General features: G+C 46.9%; 1 protein-coding gene, 1 long non-coding RNA gene and 1 pseudogene across 6 annotated transcripts in view; 1 reads left to right on the top strand and 2 right to left on the bottom strand.

The window, feature by feature from the left end:
* Window positions 1–2,591, bottom strand: part of IKBKB (inhibitor of nuclear factor kappa B kinase subunit beta) — a 59,454-nt gene extending 56,863 nt beyond the window's left edge. For 2 of the 5 annotated variants that reach the window (XM_033232233.1, XM_033232244.1), the window contains exons 1-2: window positions 2,414–2,591; window positions 1,676–1,798 (exon numbers count right to left, since the gene is read on the bottom strand). In XM_033232233.1, coding sequence (XP_033088124.1) covers window positions 1,676–1,780 — 105 coding nt within the window. In that variant the 5' untranslated portion in view covers window positions 1,781–1,798; window positions 2,414–2,591. Of the gene's footprint in view, window positions 1–1,675; window positions 1,799–2,413 lie in introns of those variants that run through there. The other 3 variants (XM_033232238.1, XM_033232252.1, XR_004442122.1) reach the window with 2 other exon arrangements.
* Window positions 2,592–2,594: 3 nt separating this feature from the next.
* Window positions 2,595–21,735, top strand: LOC117095655. Its single transcript, XR_004442128.1, has 4 exons — window positions 2,595–2,668; window positions 2,820–3,241; window positions 12,863–13,006; window positions 21,296–21,735. It is a non-coding gene; the product is annotated as an uncharacterized LOC117095655 (long non-coding RNA).
* Window positions 10,192–10,339, bottom strand: LOC117095956 (annotated as a pseudogene).
* Window positions 21,736–22,774: the final 1,039 nt, after the last annotated feature.

Genomic DNA, 22,774 nt, shown 5'->3' with positions numbered 1-22,774 from the left:
GATTTGATCATTACACATTATGTATCAAAATATCACACTGTCCCCCATAAATATGTACAATTATTATGTGTCAATTAAAAATAAAAACAGGCCAGGTTCAATGACTCATGGCTGTAATTCTAGCACTTTGAGAGGCCAAGGCAGGAAGATCAGTTGAGGCCAGGAGTTCTAGACTAGCCTGGACATTGAGAGACCACCATCACTACAAAAAATAAAAAAAAAAACAACCTCAGCTGAGGCCATGTCCCATGGCTCAGGCCTGTAATCCCAACATTTTGGGAGGCAAAGGCGGGAAGGCTGCCTGAGGACGCGATTTCAGACAAGCCTGGGCAACATAGCAAGACCCCATCTCTACAAAATTAAAATAATTCTCACTTTCATGTGGATCTGCTTATTTTGTACCGTGCAGTATTGCAAGCAATACTGGGAAGACATCATAATTAGCAAATATTATAAATACTTTTTTTTTTTTTTGAGACAGGGTCTCATTTTGTAGCCCAGGCTGGAATGCAGTGACACTGTCTCAGCTCACTGAAACCTCCGCCTCCTGGGTTCAAGCGATTCTCCTGCCTCAGCCTCCTGAGTAGCTGAAGTTACAGGCACGTACCACCACAGCAGCTAATTTTGTATTTTTAGTAGAGATGAGGTTTCACCATGTTGGCCAGGCTGGCCTCAAACTCCTGACCTCAAGTGATCCTCCCTCCTCGGCCTCCCAAAGTGCTGGGATTACAGGCATGAGCCAATGCACCCGACGTTTTAAATAATTTCTAAAAAATGGTTTTGAAACAAGGTCTCCCTCTGTCACCCAGGCTAGAGTGCAGTGGCACAATCATACATAGCTCACTACAGCCTCAAACTCCTGGGCAAGAAATCTTCCCACATCAGCCTCCAATGTAGTGGGACTACAGGTACGCACCATGGTTGCCTAATTTTTTTTTTTTTGAGACGGAGTCTCAATCTGTTGCCCAGGCTGGAGCGCAGCAGCGCAATCTCCGCTCACTGCAACTTCCGCCTCCTGGGTTCAAGCGATTCTCCTGCCTCAGCCTCCTAAGTAGCTGGGACTACAGGCACGTTCCACCAAGCCTGGCTAATTCTTTGTATTTTTAGTAGAGATGCGGTTTCATGGTGTTAGCCAAGATGGTCTCGATCTCCTGACCACATGATCCGCCTGCCTCAGCCTCCCAAAGTGCTGAGATTACAGGTGTAAGCCACCACGCCCAGCTGGCTGCCTAATTTTTAAAACTTTTTTGTAGAGACGAGGTCTTGCTATGTTGCCCAGGCTGCTCTTGAACTCCTGGCATCAAGGAATTAAAATATTTTAAACTATTTAATTAGCTTCATCCTTTAAATTTTCCTATTTCTGTATGTTTTATAACATATATCAGTATATATTAGTACATGATATTCTACTGTAACCATATATATATAATACAGACTAAGAGCTTAACTTTTTTTTTTTTACTGTTTATTTAGGTGACATAGTCAATAAAGCTTGGAGACCACTAACCTGGAGTCAGCTCAGAAGTCCTGAAGCCCTCTTCCCAGTCCCCTATTCACTGTCCCAAGATGACCAAAGCCAAAGGTGAGCCCTTGGCCCAGTAGGATCAGAGAAAGTGGAGGCAGTGAAGAGGGAGCCTGGCTTCCCGCCCCTCCCCAAGCTGCACAGAGGGCCTACCTGATTGTGCCATCGGATGACATTTCCAAATCCCCCTGTCCCAAGGCGCTCTTTCATTTCCCAGGCCCCACATGTCTGGGTTGTCAGGGAAGGTGACCAGCTCATACTGATGTCGTGCTAAGTCTGTAAGCAATTTGGGATGGGGAAAAAAAAGTTAGGATTAAGAAAAAAAATGGAGCTCAAAGGGATGGAGAAGGCAAGAGATACCACTGCTCTTGAATGGGAGAGAAGAAAAATACAACTGGTTTTTTACTTTGTAAAGAAACCAATGTGTTTGGTTTGTCCAAACTTTGTGGCAAACTTTTGTCCCTCTCACCCTCCCCCATCCGGTTGCTGTGGCATCAGGCAGGGAAGAAAGTCACCGAGGGAGGCGATGTCCACGCCCTTGCCCCAGCGAGGGGATCCCCAGCTGACTCCACCAGGGGCGCCCGGGCCTGCCCGCCTTCTGCCCGAGGTGGCAGGGACAGAACCTACTTCTGGGCGTCCCCTCGGTCACGTGTTTCTTTACAATGTTCCCATAAATCGCAGGTTTCCCTCAAAGCCACCCACCCCCAAGAAGCCACCCCAGCCAGGGCTGTTTCTCCCGGCTTCCGGAACTCCAATCCGCACGAGTGAAACGCTCCCCAGTCCGCAAGCTGCGACTTTCCAGCGGCACAGAGGGCTCTTCTGGGCCTTGCAGGCAGCGGAGCGGCGGGGCCTGCAGGTGGCACCCGGGCCGCAACTGCGAGTGGGACTCACCTGTCGGCAGGGACGCGGGGCAGGGGGAGGGCTCCCCGGGGCGGGGGAGGCGGGACTGGGGCGGCCGAACCCGGGGCTCTGATACCCCTCTGAAAACATTAAAATGTGGGAATCTTAACGCGGGCAGCGCGGCGCGACTTCCTCAAACACTTCCTGCTCTGACATCACTGAGCACGTGGGCCGCGGCCGCTCTTAAAGTGGCCGCGAGGGGCGCGAGGCTGACCAGGTCCGGATGCTGCGAGCGCCGCGGGCCAGGTGGGCCTGTCCCGGGACCCGCAACCGGGCAACTTCCCGGGGGGCGGGGGTGGCGTGTGGCCTCTAGAATAAACTGAGGGAAAGTAGACCGTGCTCACCGATTTAAAAGAACAGCCCTGAAATGACCCCTGTTACGCCCTGTTCTCTTTAGACGAGTGACTTCCACCTGGAGCGGTTTCTGGGCCCGGGCATGGGGCTTTCCTCACCCGGCCGCCTAGGCTTTCACCTCGGTGGAATTTCCCGCGCCCCTGCTGGGATGATTTAGGGACTGTTGGCTAGAACTGCCCTTGCCGCCCGCCCTACTGCGGGCGCTCCCCTGTGGGGGGGTGCTTGGCTGGGTGTGGAGAAGGATCAATCACAGCTGACTCCGCAGAGGTGACAGCCCCCGCCCCCTTAAAAACAAGAAAAGACCTGGAAGTGTGAAGCCAGACTGCAGCCCCACCCCCGGTGACAGGAGGAAACCGCGAGGCGCACAGCCTAAGGTTCATCGTTCATCTCCTTCCTGCTTGGAGTCAGAATGTCCTCACTGCTGAGCTCCTCCGTTTTGTGGGATTATATTAGTGGACAAAGGAGGTGTGTGTGTGTTGCTATATTTTATTCAAGCAGGAAAAAACTACCAAAGGAACCTGAAGATGATAATAGTAGCTCACATCTATAGAGTGCTTACACAGTGCAGGGCTCTGTTCTAAATCTCTGAACTTAGATTTCCTTACTCAATCCTCAGGGCAACCCTGTAAATTGGACAATACTGCACCATCATCATCATCATTATTATTATTATTTCGCTCTGTCACCCAGGCTGGAGTGCAGTGGTGTGATCACAGCTCACTGCAGCCTCCAACTCTTGGGCTCAAATGATTCTCCTGACTACAGGTGCGCGGCCGCCATACCTGGTGGCGGAGGTCTCACTCACTGAGTTGCCCAGGCTAGTCTCGAACTCCTGGGCTCAAGGGATCCAGCCGCCTGGACCTCCCAAAGTGTTGGAATTACAGGTGTGAGCCACCGCACCTGGTCTGCATTATTATTATTTCCGAGGCACAGGGCTGCCATGTAGATGAACTGATACTCAAACCCTAGCAACTGGTTCCCGGGTTCTTAATGGGTGGTTAAAAGTAGCATGTTAAGAAGTTCAGAGGGAGGCAAACTGGATTTTGAATTCAGATACTGCTGTTGACTACCTCTGAGGCACTGGGGCTGGTTTGTTAAACACTCTGAGCATCTATTTCCTCTTTTAAAATTTAGGCAGTGTTAGGTTGAATTGCATTTAATTGTCGTTTTTGGAAATTGAAAACAGCCAAAACATCAGTGACAAAGATCAGCAGTTTCATCTGCTTCACTGTAATAGCAGAGGGACAGGCGAGCTCATAGAAAGTCATAGAAAGGAGGCCACCCCAGAGTTGTTGTGAGGGACAAATGAGGTATTGAGGTATTGATAGCAGCAGTGCCTGACAGCCCTGGGGTTGAAGTTAACTCAGGGACAGATCTCAACCCAAACATAGGGGTCAGTGGTGTCCAGGGCTGTGCTAGGCAGGCTGGCTGCTACACTGTTTCTTTTCCCTCCCCCTCCCCTCCCCTCCCCTCCCCTCCCCTCTCCTCTTCTTCTTCTTTCTCTCTCTCCTTTCCTTTTCCTTCCTTCCTTCCTTCCTTCCTTCCTTCCTTCCTTCCTCCTTCCCCCTCCCTCCTTCCTTCCCCTCCCCTCCCTCCCATCCCCTCCCCTCCCTTCCAGGCTACTTAGTTTCTTTCTCCCTTCCCCTTCCCCTTCCCCTTCCCTTCCTTCCTTCCCCTTCCCTTCTTTCTCCCCCCTCCCTCTCTCTTTCTCCTTTCTTCCTTTCCTTTCCTTTCCTCCCCTCCCCTCCCCTCTTCTCTCCTCTCCTTTCTCTTTTTTTTCTTTCTTGTTCTCTCTTTTCCTTCCTTCCTGTATGCATGCCTGCCTGCCTTCCTCCTCCCCCCTCCCCTCCCCTCCCCTTCCCTTCTCTTCCCTTCCTGGCTACTTAGTTTCTTTCTTTTCTTTCCTTCCCTTACCTTTCCTTCCTTCCTTTCTCTCTTTCTTTCTCTTTCTCTTTCTTTCTCCTTCCTTTCTTCTTTCCTTTCCTTTCCTCCCTTCCCCTCCCCTCCCCTCTCTTCCCTTCCCCTCCCCTCCCCTTCCCTTCCTGGCTGCTCGATTTCTTTCTTTTCTTTCCTTTCTTTCTTCCTTTCCTTTCCTTTTCTTTTCTTTATTTTTTCTTTCTTGACAGGGCCTCTCTCTATCGCCCACTTTGGAGTGTAGTGGCAGGATGCTCACTGCAGCCTTGACGTCTTGGGTTCAAGGGGTCCTCCCACCTCAGCCTCCCCACTATCTGGGATTACAGGCACACGCCACCATGACCAGCTAATTTTTAAATTTTATTTTGGTCTCACTATGTTGCTCAGAGTCGGCTCAAACTCCTGGCCTCAAAGCAATCATCCCACCTTGGCCTCCCAAAGTGCAGGGATTACAGGTGCGAGCCACTGCTCCTGACCTGGCATTTCTTGATTACTCCCAGCTAAATGGCAAGCTCAGCCTCGAGGCTGGAAGCAACAGGAACATGAGTAAATAGTTGTAACACAAGTAGAATAGTGCCTGCATTGTCTAAATGCAATATAAGCGTTTGCTTAATAAGTAAATTTTTTAAATAAAATATTTATTGGCCAGGTGAGGTGGCTCATGCCTGTAATCCCAGCACTTTGGGAGGCTGAGGTAGGCAGATCACTTGAAGTCAGGAATTTGAGATCAGCCTGGCCAACATGGTGAAACCCCGTCTCTATGAAAAATACAAAAATTAGCTGGGCGTGGTGGCAAGTGCCCGTAATCCCAGCTACTTGGGAGACTGAGGCAGAAGAATTGCTTGAACCCAGGAGTTGGACGTTGCTGTAAGTGGAGATCGCACCAGTGCGCTATAGCATGGGCAACAGAGCGAGACTCCATCTCGGAAAAAAAAAAAAAATTAGGCCGGGTGCGGTGACTCACCCCTGTAATCCCAGCATTTTGGTAGGCCGAGGCAGGCAGATCACCTGAGGTCATGAGTTCAAGACTAGCCTGGCCAACATAGTGAAACCCCGTCTCTACTAAAAATACAAAAATTAGGCCGGGCACAGTGGCTTACGCCTGCAATGCCAGCACTTTGGGAGGCCGAGGCGGGTGGATCATGAGGTCAAGAGATCAAGACCTTCCTGGCTGACATGGTGAAACCCCGTCTCTACTAAAAATACAAAAAAAAAATTAGCTGGGCGTGCTGGTGCGTGCCTATAATCCAAGCTACTTGGGAGGCTGAGGTAGGAGAATCGCTTGAACCCAGAAAGCAGAGGTTACTGTGAGCTGAGATTGTGCCATTGCACTCTAGCCTGGGCGATGAGGGAAACTCCGTCTCAAAAAAAAAAAAAGAAAAAATATTATTCAGCATCTGTATGTGCTGGGCAATGTGGAGAGTCTATTTCCAGTACAATGTCATAAAAAGGTTCTCTCCTTAATCCTGTCATCTCTGAAAAACACTGTCCCTGAGAAACTTACCGAGACATCCGCTAATATGCCAAAAGTTTACTCTGCACTCCTGTAATTTGAATCCTCATTTTGCTCAGCTCAAAATAACTTGGCTTTCAACTGAACATAAATCTCTCTGATAAGGTCACGTATTAGTAGACTTTTTTTTTCTTCAGTTAATCATGGCCCAGGAAGGGGCCTCTGGGTTTTATCATATTCCAAGATATTTATTATCTTAAGCTCAATTTTCTATCCAGATAAGACATGTTTAGATATCTCTGCCTGCATCTGGTTTCTGTCCTGCTCTGGAGACATGAGCAGACTGTTTACAAAAGATATTTTCAGATTCAGCAGAAAAAGGTCCCTTTTTCTTCCTGCTTTGAGGCTGACTGTACTATTTAGCTGTGCTATAGGGAAATCAAGAAATACTGACCAGCCAGAGTGCCTAGCTTAGCCCAGGGCATTACTGACCCAGGGGATCCAAGCAATGGAATGAGATCTCATCAGAAGCACTTAGAATCTTATTGGGTTTTTAAGACCCACAGAGAGCCATCAAGTAAGGACAGACAAAGGCCAGGCAATATAAAATCACACACGAATTTGTTCTGCAGTAATTAGTACCACAGTACAGTACCGTTATAGGAAAGGGGTCCTGATCCAGACCCCAAGACAGGGTTCTTGGATCTCGTGCAAGAAAGAATTCACAGTGAGTCAGTAAAGTGAAAGCAAGTTTATTAAGAAAGTAAAGGAATAACAGAACGGCTACTCCGCAGACAGAGCAGCCCCCGAGGGCTGCTGGTTGCCCATTTTTATGTTTATTTCTTGATGATACGCTAAACAAGGGGTGAATTATTCATGCCTCCCTTTTTTAGACCATATAGGGTAACTTCCTAACGTTACCATGGCATTTGTAAACTGTCATGGCGCTGGTGGGAGTATAACAGTGAGGACAACCAGAGGTCACTCTCGTGACCATCTTGGTTTTGGTGGGTTAGAGCCGGCTTCTTTACTAAAACCTGTTTTATCTGCAGGGTCTTTATGACCTATATCTTGTGCTGACCTCCTATCTCATTCCGTGACTTAGAATGCCTTAACTGTCTGGGAATGCAGCCCAGTGGGTCTCAGCCTCATTTTACCCAGCTCCTATTCAAGATGGAGTTGCTCTGGTTCAAATGCTTCTGACAGTACTAGTGATAAGGATAAGGTTTCTGAGCACTGTTAAATTTAAAATGAAATCTTGTTCCCAGAGTAAGTCAAAGATAACTGTCTTCTTACTCAGTCTTTTATGTCATCCACTGATCAAACTCTGCTCTCGCACCTGATGGCAATGAAGCGCAGCAACACTGAGCTCCTCCGAGTGAAGAAATAATTGTTTTCTGCACAACCTGGAGCTGAATCATAGAAGGAGAAGACAGCTTGAAAGATAAGAGGCCGTAAGGCAGACCACAGAGGATGGGGAGGATTTCCCCAGCACCCCAACCCCCACAGTCAGCTCTGGTTCAGCAATTTCAGCAACTCTTGACCCATCTGATTTTGTTTTATCCCAGCCCTGCAGAGAAAGGACTCTGCAGGTCAGGACTTGCTTCTTCAACAAACAAAAACTCCTCTGCCAGAAAAGTTGGAGAAACTAGTTTAGTCAGAGGATGTGAAGAAGTCTGCCTTTGTTCTGGGGACCTTGGTGGGAGATGAGGGTGGGCTGGTGGAGACGAGGGTGAGAACGAACCTTGCCGCAGACCCTTTGGGCTCCATGAAGAGCTGGCTGCAGAAGAGGAAGGGAAGGAAATTGGCCAGCTGCTGTCTCTGTGACCGGACTTGGGCCAATGAAGAAACTGAGAGGAGCAGGGCCAGCCAGGCTGTTGTGCCTCAAACTTAGGTAGAAACAAGAGAAGGCAAGGATTTGGGGCTCTGAGTCACCCTCTCTGGAGAAAAGAGAGCTTGGAGGAGGAAATCACTTTTTGAGCTCCATTTGCTTTTATACACACATGTGTTTATTCCAGTAAATTCAAACTAAAGAGGAAAAAGTCATGAAAGGGCAGCTGCCACCTCAGGCCGTGGTGGCCGAGACAAAGGATATGGGCTGGATGTAGATGTCTAAGAAACCAACAGGTATGCTTTTCGGCTTACCTTGGTTCTGAGTGCCTACTTTTGACCCATGGGATCAACGATATTGTTCACTGCTCCATTCCCAGCACCTGGTACATCATAGGTACTCAATACAAATTTTACAAAATGAATGAGAGAAATGGCCAATACAAAGACTGGCCAATACTAAGAGTGAAACAGCACTCTTTAGCCTTGGGCTATGCATTGTCTTTGGAGCTTGAGAGATGGGAGTTCCAATCCTGGCTCTGTCTTTTCTTGGCTTTGTGAACTCAGGTGGTTTACTGACCCTCACGGAGCCTGAGTTTTCTCTTCCATGAAGTAGGGGTGAATAAAACCTACTCTTCATGGAGATAATATACATAAAAGTGCAGAGCCTGATGCTCGTGAAGCCCCCTTTGAATATTAGTTATTAATGTGTTACTTTTTTAATGCGGTAACCGAGAAGTTGGCTGATATTCTTGTTCTGTGATTCAAGTGAAATGGGCTCTGGCTGGGCGCGGTGGCTCACGCCTGTAATCCCAGCACTTTGGGAGGCCGAGACTGGCAGATCACCTGAGGTCAGGAGTTTGAGACCAGCCTAGGCAACATGGTGAAACCCCGTCTCTACATTAAAAAATACAAAAAAATTAGCCAGGCGTGGTGGTGGCACGTGCCTGTAATCCCAGCTACTTGGGAGGCTGAGGCAGGAGAATTACTTGAACCCGGGAGGCGGAGGTTGCAGTGTACTGATTGTACCACTGCATTCCAGCCTGGGTGACAGAGCAAGAGTCCATCTCAAAAAAGAAAAAAAAGGGCCAGGCATGGTATAGCTCATGCCTGTAATCCCAGCACTTTGGGAGGCCAAGGCAGGCAGATCACATGAGGTCAGGAGTTTGAGACCAGCCTGACCAACATGAAGAAAGCCCGGCTCTACTGAAAATAGAAAATTTGCCGGGCATAGTGGCACATGCCTGTAATCCCAGCTACTCAGGAGGCTGAGGGAGGAGACTCACTTGAACTCAGGAGGCAGAGGTTGTGGTGAGCCAAGATCAGGCCATTGCACTCCAGGCTAGGCAACAAGAGTGAAACTCTGTCTCAAAAAATAATTTTTAAAAAATGAAATGGGCTCCAAGCTCCACATCTTCCCCACTCCCCTTGCAGTGCAAGGCCCCTATCCTTTCACCTCTCCCCTCTCCCCGGGACCTTGGTGTCAGAGGTGGCAGTGTGCACTGGTGGTTGAGGCAGTTGGATGTTTTTTAGTCACCTCTGCCTCTGACCTTCTACTTTTGCTAAACTCTTAACTGCCTTTGCCTTTTTTTTTTTTGGAGTCTAGGTCCTACTCTGTCATCCATCTTGGAGTGCAGTGGCATGATCATAGCTCATGCAGCCTTGAAGTCCTGGGTTCAAGTGATGCTCCCACCTCAGCCTCCCCAGTAGCGGGGACCACAGGTGTGTGCCACCACTCCCAGCTAATTTGCTCTACTTTTTAAAAGACAGGGTCTCACTATGTTGCCCAGGCTGATCTGGAACTCCTGGGCTCAAGCAGTCCTCCTGCCTTGGCCTCCCAATGTGCTGGAATTTCAGGTGGGAGCCACCCTGCTTGGTTCAATTCCATTTGTTTACTTTTTAGCATGAAGGTCATTCTCCACTACCACCAAATATAGGGCCAAGACTCCACATTTGGCCTGGGTACTATGGCTCACACCTGTAATCCCAGCACTTTGGGAGGCCAAGGCAAGTGGATCAATTGAGCCCAGGAGTTTGAGACCAGCCTGGGCAACATGGCAAAACCTTGTCTCTACTAAAAATACAAAAATTAGCCAGGCATGGTGGCGGGTGCCTGTAATCACAACTACTGAAGAGGCTGAGGCAGCAGAATCACTTGAACTTGGGAGACAGAGGCTGTAGTGAGCCAAGATCGTGCCACTGCACTTGAGCCTGGGTGACAGAGCAAGACTCTGTCTCAAAAAAGTAAATAAATAAAAAGATCTACATTTGGGGAAGTGGCAGGGGTCAGCACATCTGGAGTGCAATGGATAAGCCTCACTCTGGGAGAACCACCTTCGTGAGCATGGCATCTCCCCTCAGGATAAAGGCCAATTTTGATTTATTAGGTTGGTACAAGAGTTATTGAGGTTTTTGATGTAATAATTTCTTAATATCCTTTCTAGAGAATTTCTAAGGTGTGGGCAGACTGCTGGGTTGGGCTGGATTTCTCCTGTCTGAGGAATCAGAGGCCAGAGGTGACCAAATGACTGACCCAACTGGGTTAATCCAGGCTTAGTGACCCCAGAACAACACGAGGCTGGCTGGGCTATGGTGCGAAAGGACCGCTCATCACTGAGACTGCAGAGCCTGTGCCGAGAAAGAGGAAGAGAGGCTAGGCGCAGTGGCTCACACCTGTAATCCCAACACTTTGGGAGGCCAAGGCAGGCAGATCGCAGGGTCAGGAGATCGAGACCATCCTGGCTAACACGGTGAAACCACGTCTCTACTAAAAATACAAAAAATTAGCTGGTTGTGGTGGCAGGTGCCTGTAGTCCCAGCTGCTTGGGAGGCTGAGGCAGAAGAATGGCATGAGTCTGGGAAGTGGAGCTTGCAGTGAGCCGGGATCACACCACTGCACTTCAGCCTGGGGGACAGAGCAAGACTCTGTCTCAAAAAAAAAAAAAAAAAAAAGAATGAGGAAGAGAGAACAGAAGAAAAAAAAGAAGCTGGTTTGGAGGGAGCATGGTGGAAAGGGTCACTAGGCAGTGGAGATGGGAACTTTAACCAAACCCTGGGCTGTGTTGCAACTCAGCTACAGACCCCAGTCCCTCCTGGGCTCACGCCTCTCTCTGCACTTCCCCTTGTCATTAGTGCCTGGCCCTACCTGCCTGTCCCAACTTTTCCTTTCTGCAGGAGTCTGCTGGTGACTATCTGGGAGGCCAGATCACTGTAGGAGACTGGAATATGCCATCCAAGATAGGCCTTTTGTGCATATGGATTATTCTGAGAAACAGCAACTGAAGAAGCAGCTCTGAAAGCAGAGTAAAAATGACCCTTTTGCCTGGGCATTGTGGCGGGTGCCTATAATCCCGGCTATTCGGGAGGCTGAGGCAGGAGAATCACTTGAACCCAGGAGGCAGAGGTTGCAGTAAACAGAGATGGCGCCATTGCACTCCAGCTTGGGTGACAAGAGTAAAACTCCATCTCAAAAAAAAAAAAAAAAAAAAAAAAAAATTTAAGGCCGGGCATGGTGGCTCACACCTGTAGTCCCAGCACTTTGGGAGGCTGAGACAGGTGGATCACCTGATGTCAGGAGTTCAAGACCAGCCTGACCAACATGGTGAAACCCTGTCTCTACTAAAAATACAAAAATTAGCCGGGCATGGTGTTGGGCGCCTGTAATCCCAGCTACTTGGGAGGCTGAGGCAGGAGAGTCACTTGAACTAGGGAGGCGGAGGCTGCAGTGAGCTGAGATCATGCTACTGCACTCCAGCCTGGGTGACAGAGTGAGACTCATCTCAAAAAATTAAATTAAATATTGTAAAAGCTACCCTTTTGTAAGGGAAATTTACATCTATAGAAACCATCTCTCTGATGTTTTCTGATAGTCTCAGAAACAACAAAAAACGTCTCTTGCCAGGCATAGCGGCACATGCCTATAATCCCAGCACATTGGGAAGCCCAGGCAGGAGGATCACTTGAGCCCAGGAGTTTGAGACCAGCCTGGGCAATATAGGGAGACCCCATCTCTACAAAAAAATCAAAATAGTAGCTGGGTGTGGTGTCGTGCCTGTAGTCCCAGCTACTGGGGAGGCTGAGGTAGGAGGGTCACTTGAAATCAGGAGTTTGAGACCAGCAAGACCTTATCTCTAATTAATTTAAAAATATATAATTAAAAATAAAATTTTATAATTAATTATAAAAAATAAAATTAAATTAATTTAAAAATAAAATATAACTCTCTATATATACTTAAATACCAAAAAAACCCAGCTGGCCATGGTGGTTCACACTTGTAATCCCAGGACTTTGGGAGGCCAAGGCAGGTGGATCACCTTAGGTCAGGAGTTCGAAACCAGCCTGGCCAACATGGTGAAATCCCATCTCTACTAAAAATAAAAAAAATTAGCCAGATTACAGGCAGGCGCCTGTAATCCCAGCTCCTCGGGAGACTGAGGCAGGAGAATCGCTTGAACCCGGGAGGCAGAGTTTGCAGTGAGCCAAAATCATGCCACTGCATTCCAGCCTGGGCAACAGAAGTGAAACTCCATCTCAAAAAACAAACAGAAAAACGCATCTCCATTTGTAAGGGTTTCTCTGTCCCTATACCAGGAAGAGAAGTGTGCTCTAATTCACCAGAAACTCTAATCATTAGAGAAGACATCAACATAAATCTGCACTACAGACCTTAGCTTTGCTTACCAGGCTTTTCAGGACACCACCCCATAACTGTCCACCCCAAAACTGTTCTTGCTTTGTTTCATCTGGAGATGGTATTTAAGTCCGAATTCTAAGTCACCCTTCTAGATTTTACTCATTTCTCTGGGAATCTCCTATGAATACTTGAAATATACATGTTGTTAAACTTCCGTTTGTTTTTCTCTTGTTAATCTGCCATTTTGTTACAGGAGGTCTCAGCCGGGAACACAGGAAGGATATAGAGAAAATTATTGTTCTGCCCCTACAGTTTTGGTGACCCAGATGGGATCTCTGGGACACCCTGCCTGCTCTACAATTGGGATCCCTGGAAAAGTGACAGAATTTGGCAATGGGTAAGAATGTGGTGTTGGCCGGTTGTGGTGGCTCACACCTGTAATCCCAGTATTTTGGGAGGCCAAGGCAGGTGGACCACTTTAGCCCAGGAGTTTGGGACCAGCCTGGGCAAGATGGCAAGACCCCATCTCTACTAAAAATACAAAAAATTAGCCAGGCATAGTGACTCACACCTGTAATCCCAGCACTTTGGGAGGACAAGGTAGGTGCATCACTTGAGCCCAGGAGTTTGAGACCACCCTGGGCAAGATGGCAAGACCCTGTCTCTACTAAAAATACAAAAAATTAGCCAGGCGTAGTGGCTCCTGCCTGTAATCTCAGCACTTCGGGAGGCCGAGGCTGGTGGATCACTTGAGTCCAGGAGTTTGAGATCAGCCTGGTCAACATGGCAAGTCCCCGTCTCTACTAAAAATACAAAAAATTAACCAGGCATGGTGGTGTGCACCTGTAGTCCCAGCTACTCGTGAGGCAGGAGGATCACTTGAGCCCAGGAAATTGAGGCTGCAGTGAGCGGTGATTACACCACTGCACTCCAGCCTGGGCGATGAGCATGAGACCCTGTCTCAAAAAAATAAAAAGTAGGCCGGGCGCAGTGGCTCACGCCTGTAATCCCAGCACTTTGGGAGGCCAAGGTAGGCGGATCACGAGGTCAGGAGATCGAGACCATCCAGGCTAACAAGGTGAAACCCCATCTCTACTAAAAATTCAAAAAAATTAGCCGTGTGTGGTGGTGGGCACCTGTAGTCTCAGTTACTCAGGAGACTGAGGCAGGAGAATGGCGTGAAGCCAGGAGGCGGAGCTTGCAGTGAGCCAAGATTGTGCCACTGTACTCCAGCCTGGGCAACAGAGCAAGACTCCGTCTCAAAAAAAAAAAGTTAAAAAATTAAAAATAAAATAAATAAATACGTAAATAGATAAGCAAAATAACGTGGTAGTTAGCACTTCTGGATCTGTGTGGTACCAGTCAAGGGAGGAAGGTACAAGTTTCTCTTTTGTGCCTTCTATCTCAAATTCACATTAGCAGGAGAAATCATTTGTAAGAATTAATTTTTTTGGACAGTGACTCTGGTGAAATGTGGTTTGGGGTAACCGTTGGTTATTGATCCTTTCACTCCCAGGGACAGTTATTGCTTTCCTGTTTGTGTCCTAAAAACATAGCGTGGCTATCCAACTGCTGGGGTACCCAGATTATCCAGGCTACCTGTCCTAGCTACCAACTGCCAGGCTAGGGACACCCCAGAATATAGCCAGCCAACCACCAGGTCAGGGACACCCAGGAATGTAACCAGACAGAAAGAGAAGCATGGGCTGCATCCCATCTGTGACCAGTGTCTGTCAACCTAAAGTCATCAAATGGTCAGAATCTAGTTCAAAGAGAGGTCATCAGCACAAAGTTGAGGACTGCAGCCCAGGACACACTTCCAAGTTGCCTTGGGGACTGCTCCAGACAACAAAAGAGAGGCTCAAGTTTTTAAAGGAGAAAAATAACAAATCAGGAGAGGGAGATTTACAAAAGTTGTTTGTCAGGAATTCTCATTGGTTTACAGAAATAACTTTGGTTATTTTTATAAATAACATTGGTGATTGGCTGTGCATTGTTGAACTACAGGGTGTATGGCATTTTATGGCTACTTGGTGACAGTTAGTCTAGAGCCCCTATAGCAAGTGGCTGCTAGAGGTAATTATTTCACTCAAGGGGGAGAGGGACGTGACTGGTATTACATTTTAAGTGCCTTTCTGGGTCTCATAATTTAAAGGGGCTCGCATTCCTCAAATGAAGTATATTTCTTGGAAGGGGAGGTGAATAGGGTCTCACTGTCACCCAGGCTGGAGTGCTGTGGCGTGATCATGGCTCACTGCAGCCTCGACCTCCCCAGGTTTAAGCAATCCTCCCATCTCAGCCTCCTGAGTAACTGGGACTACAGGTGTATACCAGCACATCGAGCTAATATTTGTTTTTTTTTTTTTTGCAGAGGCGGGGTCTCACCATGTTGCCCAGGCTGGTCTCAAACCCTTGAGCTCAAGTGATCCACCTGCCCCGGCCTCCCAAAGTGCTGGGATTACAGGTGTAGGCCATAACATCTAGCCAGATGAAATGATTTTTCTTTTTCTCATATCCTACCAACCATTGCCAGCTCTAAGGGTGTTATCTAAGACTTTCTTCCCTTGACTGCCTATGGGAATGGCTCCCATAGTCTATGGAAAGGGCTGTATCTTTGCATCCTGTTTGGAGAGGCCTCTTATTTCTGTGGTTAAGCCATAAAAGTCTCATTGGTTTTAAGTCCTAAGAGGCTTATGACTTTGGTTTTCAGTCATTTGCTAAGTGCACATTTTCTATAAAAGAAAAAAAAGAAAAACTATTCAAATAGGGGTTCAATATTGCCAGGAATACTTAGTGTTAGTCCAGGAGAATTTGATAATAAGATTTTTTTTTTTTTTTTTTGAGACGGAGTCTCGCTCTGTCACCCAGGCTGGAGTGCAGTGGTGCATCTCGGCTCACTGCAACCTCCGCCTCCCAGGTTCAAGCGATTCCCCTGCCTCAGCCTCCCGAGTAGCTGGGATTACAGACACGTGCTACCACGCCCGGCTAATTTTTGTATTTTAAGTAGGATTTAAAATGGGGTTTCAACATATTGGTCAGGCCAGTCTCAAACTCCTGACCTCCTGATCCACCCAACTCGGCCTCCCAAAGTGCTGGGATTATAGGCATGAGCCACCGCACCCAGGCTTGAAAGCCTTTTTTTTTAAAGGAGCTCTATGGTCAGAAGGTGGCCTGACTAGAAGCCAATATTCAGACCCCAGTAGGAGTTACTGTTTTAAGTCCTCTCTGTTCTGTCGAGCTAATCCTGCAGCTCCCATGGGAATGTCTCCATCGCCTGAAACTCCCTTCCTGAAGCCCCGCTGTCTATGTGTTCAACCAACTCTGTCGCCTACCTTTGGCTGGCGCAGTTTTGCTGAGCCAATAAATACGGGACTTTATTGGCTTCTTTGGAGAACTTGAGATCTCCCGACCCCGGCTCCCCGACAACCTCTTCCTTCCTGTTGCTCCTGTTTCTCCTCCCTTCTCTCATCTTCTCTCCAGTTCGCTCTCTCTCTTTTTTTTTTTTTTTGAGACAGAGTCTTACTCTGTTGCCCAGGCTGGAGTGCAGTGGCACAATCTCAGCTCACTGCAACCTCCGCCTCTGGGGTTCAAGCAATTCTCCTGCCTTGGCCTCCCGAGTAGCTGGGATTGCAGACTCCTGCCACCATGCCTGGCTAATTTTTTGTATTTTCGAAGAGACAGGGTTTCGCCGTGTTGTTCAGGTGGTCTCGAGCTCCTGAGCTCAGGCAATCCACCCACCTTGGCCTCCCAAAGCACTAGGATTACAGGCGTGAGCCACTGAGACCGGCCAGTTAAACTCTTACTTTACTGCAATGCCGTGCTCTTCGTTTGTGCAGCAGGCAGGAAGAACCTGTCAGGAAGTTATAAAAATAGGATAAAAGTATATAAATGAGCTTTTAACAATGATTTTGGTTTATAACGTGTCTACCAAAAATAGTTTCCCAAATCTCTTTGGTAACTTATATTCAGGGTTTTGCTAAGTTAAGTTAAATTAAATGATAAATATTCACTGCATACCTGGATATTTTCCAAATATAATAAAACATTGAAGCGTTAATTGCTGAATGTATGTCTGTCTACTCTTGGCTTCTTAGTACGAGAGACTCCAGATGTTTGAGTGTGTTAGTAAACATGTCCCATGCCACACTGAAAAACTGTGGACACAGGCTGGGCACTACAGACTGGGCATGGTAGCTCATGCCTGTAATCCCAGCACTTTGGGAGGCCAAGGGGAGCAGATCACCTGAGGTCGGGAGTTTGAGACCAGCCTGACCAACGTGGAGAAACTCTGTCTCTACTAAAAATACAAAATTAGCCAGACATGGCGCATGCCTGTAATCCCAGCTGCTCAGGAGGCTGAGGTAGGAGAATCACTTGAACCTGAGAGGCAGAGGTTGCGGTGAACCGAGATCGCGCCATTGCACTCCAGCCTGGGCAACGAGAGTGAAACTCCATCTCGAAAAAAAAAAAGAAAAAAAGAAAAACTGCTATGAAAAAATATATGTTTCTAAAAATTATAAAACGGTATATTCATAAATTTGCTTGTCTACAGAATGCTACTGTGACAGTTCATAATTGCTTAATTTCTAGTGAAAACTAGAAACTTCTTTTTTTTTTTTTTTTTTTGAGAAGGAGTCTCGCTCTGTCGCCCAGGCTGGAGTGCTGTGGCCGGATCTCAGCTCACTGCAAGCTCCGCCTCCCGGGTTTAGGCCATTCTCCTGCCTCAGCCTCCGGAGTAGCTGGGACTACAGGCGCCCGCCACCTCGCCCGGCTAATTTTTTTGTATTTTTAGTAGAGACGGGATTTCACCGTGTTAGCCAGGATGATCTCGATCTCCTGACCTCGTGATCCGCCCATCTCGGCCTCCCAAAGTGCTGGGATTACAGGCTTGAGCCACCGCGCCCGGCCGAAACTTCTTAATGATTGCTTAATTTCTTAATGATTGCTTAGTTTCAAGTGAAAACCGGAAAGTGTAAAGAACAAAAGTTGTATGCAAGGAAAATAGGATATGGGATTTCTGTAAGATAAAGTATGAAGCAGTTGGGCGCGGTGGCTCAAGCCTGTAATCCCAGCACTTTGGGAGGCCGAGGCAAGCAGATCACCTGAGGTCAGGAATTCAAGACGAACCTGGCCAATATGGTAAAACCCCATCTCTACTAAAAATAAAAAATTAGCTGGGTGTGGTGGCACGCGCCTGTAGTCCCAGCTACTCAGGAGGCTGAGGAAGGAGACTCACTTGAACCTGGGAGGTAGAGGCTTGCAGTGAGCCGAGATGGTGCCACTACACTCTAGCCTGGGTAACAGAGCGAGATTCCATCTCAGGAAAAAAAAAAAAAGCATGAAGCATTAATATGTGTTTCTGTTGAGAAAAAAGGAGAGTAATTTGGTTCATGTTTAGAGTTTATATAAAGGCAGTTTCAGAATGAAAAAGGAGAATGAATGAAAGACAAAAATTAAGGCCAGGCATGGTGGCTCACACCTGTAATCCTAGCACTTTGGGAGGCCGAGGTGGGCAGATCGCGAGGTCAGGAGATTGAGACCATCCTGGCTAAAATGGTGAAACCCCGTCTCTACTAAAAATACAAAATATTAGCTGGGAGTGGTGGCGGGTGTCTGTAGTCCCAGCTACTCGGGAAGCTGAAGCAGGAGAATGGCGTGAACCCAGGAGGTGGAACTTGCAGTGAGCGGAGATCACGCCACTGCACTCCATCCAGGCTGGGCGACAGAGCGAGACTCCATCTCAAAAAAAAAAAAAAAAAAAAAAGGAAGACAAAAACTGAATGGAGCCAGGCATGGTGGCACATGCCTGTAGTTGTAGCTACTCAAGAGGCCAAGGCAAGAGTATTGCTTGAGCCCAGGAGTTTAAGACCAGTTGAGGCAACATAGCAAGACTGTCTCAAAACAAAAATAAAAATAAAAATAAACCCTGAATAGATTTAGAAAGTTAGAAAGAGAGAGAGATTCTTGTGTGATTAAGTTGGCTGAAATTGAATCAATTTATTATAAGGATCTCAAAGATGAGCTTTAATATCAAAAGTACAATCCAAAACTAGAGTTTCATCTTCTCTCTTGAAATTACAAAGTTTTATTGGAGTATTGGACTTCTCTTGATAAAATACTATGGAAGGGTTTTCTTTACCATCTATGTAATCTGTGTAGGAAATCTAGAATTTGCTTAGGTGGAAAAAAATATGTGTCTTATCAGAATAATTTCCTGTGTTTCATATCGTCTTTATCAGATCTTTGATTACTTAAGAAGACTCAGTCTTCTCTATTAAAAGAGCTAAGTTAAAAAAAACAAAATCTATATACCTTTCTGTGATTACCTCTGAAATTTTCCAGTGCTTTGGTTAAATGGATAACTGAGTAATGTTTTACAGTGACCTGTGATCCTATTTAATCAAAAAATTTAGTCTTTTAACTTTTTTTTTTTAATTGTCCTTTAAAAACTTTGTTTAGAGATGAGGTCTCCTCCTATGTTGCCCAGGCTGATCTCGAACTCCTGGGCTCAGGTGATCCTCCTGCCTTGGCTTCCCAAAGTGCTGGGATTATAGGCATGAGCCACTGAACCCAGCCATCTTTTGGCATTTTTGACAACTTTGCAAAATCAAACTCTACATGAAGTCTTTGACCTTGAACTAACTTTGGAATTTTCCTGAAGACCCCTAAAAAGTCACAAAGGACTTGTCTTCCTTCTTTTTTATTTTTTTTGAGATGGAGTCTCACTCTGTTGCCAGGCTGGAGTGCAGTGGCATAATCTTGGCTCACTGTAACCTCCGCCCCCGGGGTCAAGAGATTCTCCTGCCTCAGCCTCCCGAGTAGCTGGGACTACAGGCATGCACCACCACACCCAGCTAATCTTTGTATTTTTAGTAGAGCTGGGGTTTCACCATGTTGGCCAAGATGGTCTCAATTGGTTGACCTCGTAATCCGCCTGCCTCTGCCTCCCAAAATGCTGAGATTACAGGTGTGAGCCACTGCACCTTGTCTTCCTTCTTATAAAAACAAACTTGTTAAATTAATTTGGTATGTTAAATTACATGGGAAGCATTGTTAAAAAAGAAGTGATGCTAAACCTTCTTTATGTTATATTTGTATGTATTTATGTTATAATGTGTTCCAGAAATTGCGTGAAGTTCCTAGAAATCTGATGGGTCCTGATATAATGTTGTCAGTTATAATTCTAGTTATTATCTTAAAATGTATGTGACAGAAGTAACTGAATTTTTTTCTCAATTGCATTACAATGAATTCTCATCCTTTAACCATGGCCATTTAAAGTATTTTGTCATCCATAGACAGTTAATTGTTTTATTTTGATGCATTCCTAAAAGCTTTTGCAAACAACTATAATATGAACCACCATGCTTATGTGGTTTCTTTGCATGGCGACTGTGCTAATGAGTAAGAAAAGTCACTTCCTGGTAGGCCCAGAAATCTCAAGAAAGTGCATTTGTATTTAAGGAGATTCATGGAGAAAACACAAGTACACATTCCTGATGAATTTAAGATCATATCGCTGAACTTCCTGAACACTAATGGAAAAACTGACTCATTCATGAAATTGCTAACCAAAGATCAAGCAGAACAAGAATCAATTACATTGGACTAGATGACCTGATGATGATTAAAATTCTTTTTAATTATTATTATTATTTTTTTGGAGATGGAGTTTTGCTCTTGTTGCCCAGACTGGAGTGCAATGGCACAATCTCGGCTCACTGCCACCTCCGCCTCTTGGGTTCAAGTGATTCTCCTGCCTCAGCCTCCCTAGTAGCTGGGATTATAGGCACCTGCCACCACCCACAACTAATTTTTTGTATTTTTGGTAGAGACGGGGTTTCACTGTGTTGGCCAGGCTGGTCTCAAACTCCTCACCTCAGGTGATCCACCTGCCTCAGCCTGCCAAAGTGCTGGGATTACAGGCATGAGCCACCATGCCCGACTGATGGTTGTAATTCTTAGGACTTCTTGTTTTAGGACATTTCTGGGTCTTTAATGGTTTTTCTCTTTTTTCTTAAGCAAACTAAAATTTACAGCAATTGGGTAAATTATAACTTCGTAAACAGAATTGAAACATTTATCCTTTTTCTCTACCTGATCCCTGTAGAATTCAGAAACTCTTACTAGCTATTCTTATTTTCATGACTATATAGTTACTTTCTTTTTCTTTTTCTTTTCTTTCTTCTTTTCTTTTTTTTTTTTTTTTTGAGATGGAGTTTCACACTTGTCGCCCAGGCTGGAGTGCGATGGTGCAATCTCAGCTCACTGCAACTTCCGCCTCTGGGGTTCAAGCGATTCTCCTGCCTCAGCCTCCTGAGTACCTGGGATTACAGGTGCCTGCCACCATGCCTGGCTAATTTTTTTGTATTTTTAGTAGAGATGGGGTTTCACTATGTTGGCCAGGCTGGCCTCCCAAAGTGCTGGGATTACAGGTGTGAGCCACCGTGCTTGGCACTATATAGTTATTTTCATAAATTCAGTAAGAATCTAGCCTCCTTATAACAGGGACACAATTGGAAATCTTGATTATATTGCTAAGACGTTGACTGGAATATCAAATATGAAAATGAACATATAATCAGATATGATCAGACAGTTTTAAGGAACTAAGGTTGACTTTATGGAGCCAAAAAGCCAACCTTGTGCTTTGCTTATGTGGTTTCTTTATGTGGTTACCTTACAGATGAATAAGAAAGGTCACTTCCTGGCAGACCTCAGGTATATTGGGGACATCAAGAAAAGAATAATTCATCAAAGTCTATGGATATTGCAGGCAAAGTTGAAACAAGCCAGACAAGTTCTCTTTGTATTCTTGAGAGACTAGGAAAGTCTAACCTGAGATTCCTTATTAAAAGTTCCAGCAAAGCAGACTTAAAAATAGCCTATATGTTGTTGTTTTTTTTTAATTAAAAAGTAAACTTTAATGTCAAAAATGCAAACTTGGGGAAGACAGAAAAGATCACACACAAGACTGCACTTCACACTTGGAAGGTTGCACAGCAGCCAGACAGAGGCACTCCTCACTTCCCAGACATGGTGGCGGCAGGGCAGTGGTGCTCTTCACTTGCCAGACAGGGCAGCAGCTAGGCAGAGGTACTCCTCATATCCCAGAGGGGGCAGCGGCCGGGCAGGGGTACTCCTCATATCCCAGACAGTGGGCAGCTGGGCAAAGATGCTCCTCACTTCCCAGACAGGGCGGAAGTCGGGCAGAGGCCTCCTCACTTCCCAGACAGTGGGCAGCTGGGTAGAGTCGCTCCACACTTCCCAGACGGTGGGGCGACTGGGCAGAGCCCTCCTCACATCCCAGATGGGACGGCAGCTGGGCAGAGGTGCTCCTCACTTCCCAGATTGTGGGCAGCCGGGCAGAGGCGCTCCTCACTTGCCAGACAGTGGGCAGCCGGGCAGAGGGGCACTTCACTTCCCAGACGGGGTGGCCGGGCAGAGGCGCTCCTTATTTCCCAGACAGTTGGGCAGCTGGGCAGTGGCGCTCCTGACATCCCAAATGGGACGGCGGCCGGGCAGAGGCCCTCATCACTTCCCAGACGGGTTGTCCGGGCAGAGGCGCTCCTAACTTCCCAGACAGGGTGGTGGCCAGGCAGAGGTGCTCCTCACTTTCCAGATGGGGCAGTGGCTGGGCAGAGGCCCTCATCACTTCCCAGATGGTGGGGAGCCGGGCAGGGGCACTCCTCACTTCCCAGACGCGGTGGCGGCGGGGCCGAGGGGTTCCTCACTTCCCATATGGTTGGCAGCTGGGTAGAGGCACTCCTCACTTCCCAGACGGTTGGCAGCTGGGCAGAGGCGCTCCTCACATTGCCGACGGTGGGCGGCCAGGCAGAGGTGATCCTCACTTCCCAGATGGTGGGTGGCTGGGCAGATGTGATCCTCACTTCCCAGACGGTAGGCGGCCGGGCAGAGACGCTCCTCACTTCCCAGATGGGGCGGTGGCCAAGAGCCTATATGATTAATCATTACTCTTGTTGCACTTAATCAGGGCAAGTATAATGAGACTAGACTGATTTTGCAAATTTGTCTTTACTGTGACTATCTTTGGAAGAAATGGAAGTGAAAGAGAGAAATATTGTTTTAGTAAAAAAACTATCATGCACCTGTAGAAAGTAAAGTAGAGGTTCCTCTTCAAAGACTTTCCTCCCCGTCTAATTAG

The sequence above is a fragment of the Trachypithecus francoisi genome, unplaced genomic scaffold, assembly GCF_009764315.1.
Source record: "Trachypithecus francoisi isolate TF-2019V2 unplaced genomic scaffold, Tfra_2.0 Contig01440, whole genome shotgun sequence".
Lineage (NCBI taxonomy): Eukaryota > Metazoa > Chordata > Mammalia > Primates > Cercopithecidae > Trachypithecus > Trachypithecus francoisi.
This window is presented reverse-complemented; position numbering and strand designations above follow the sequence as displayed.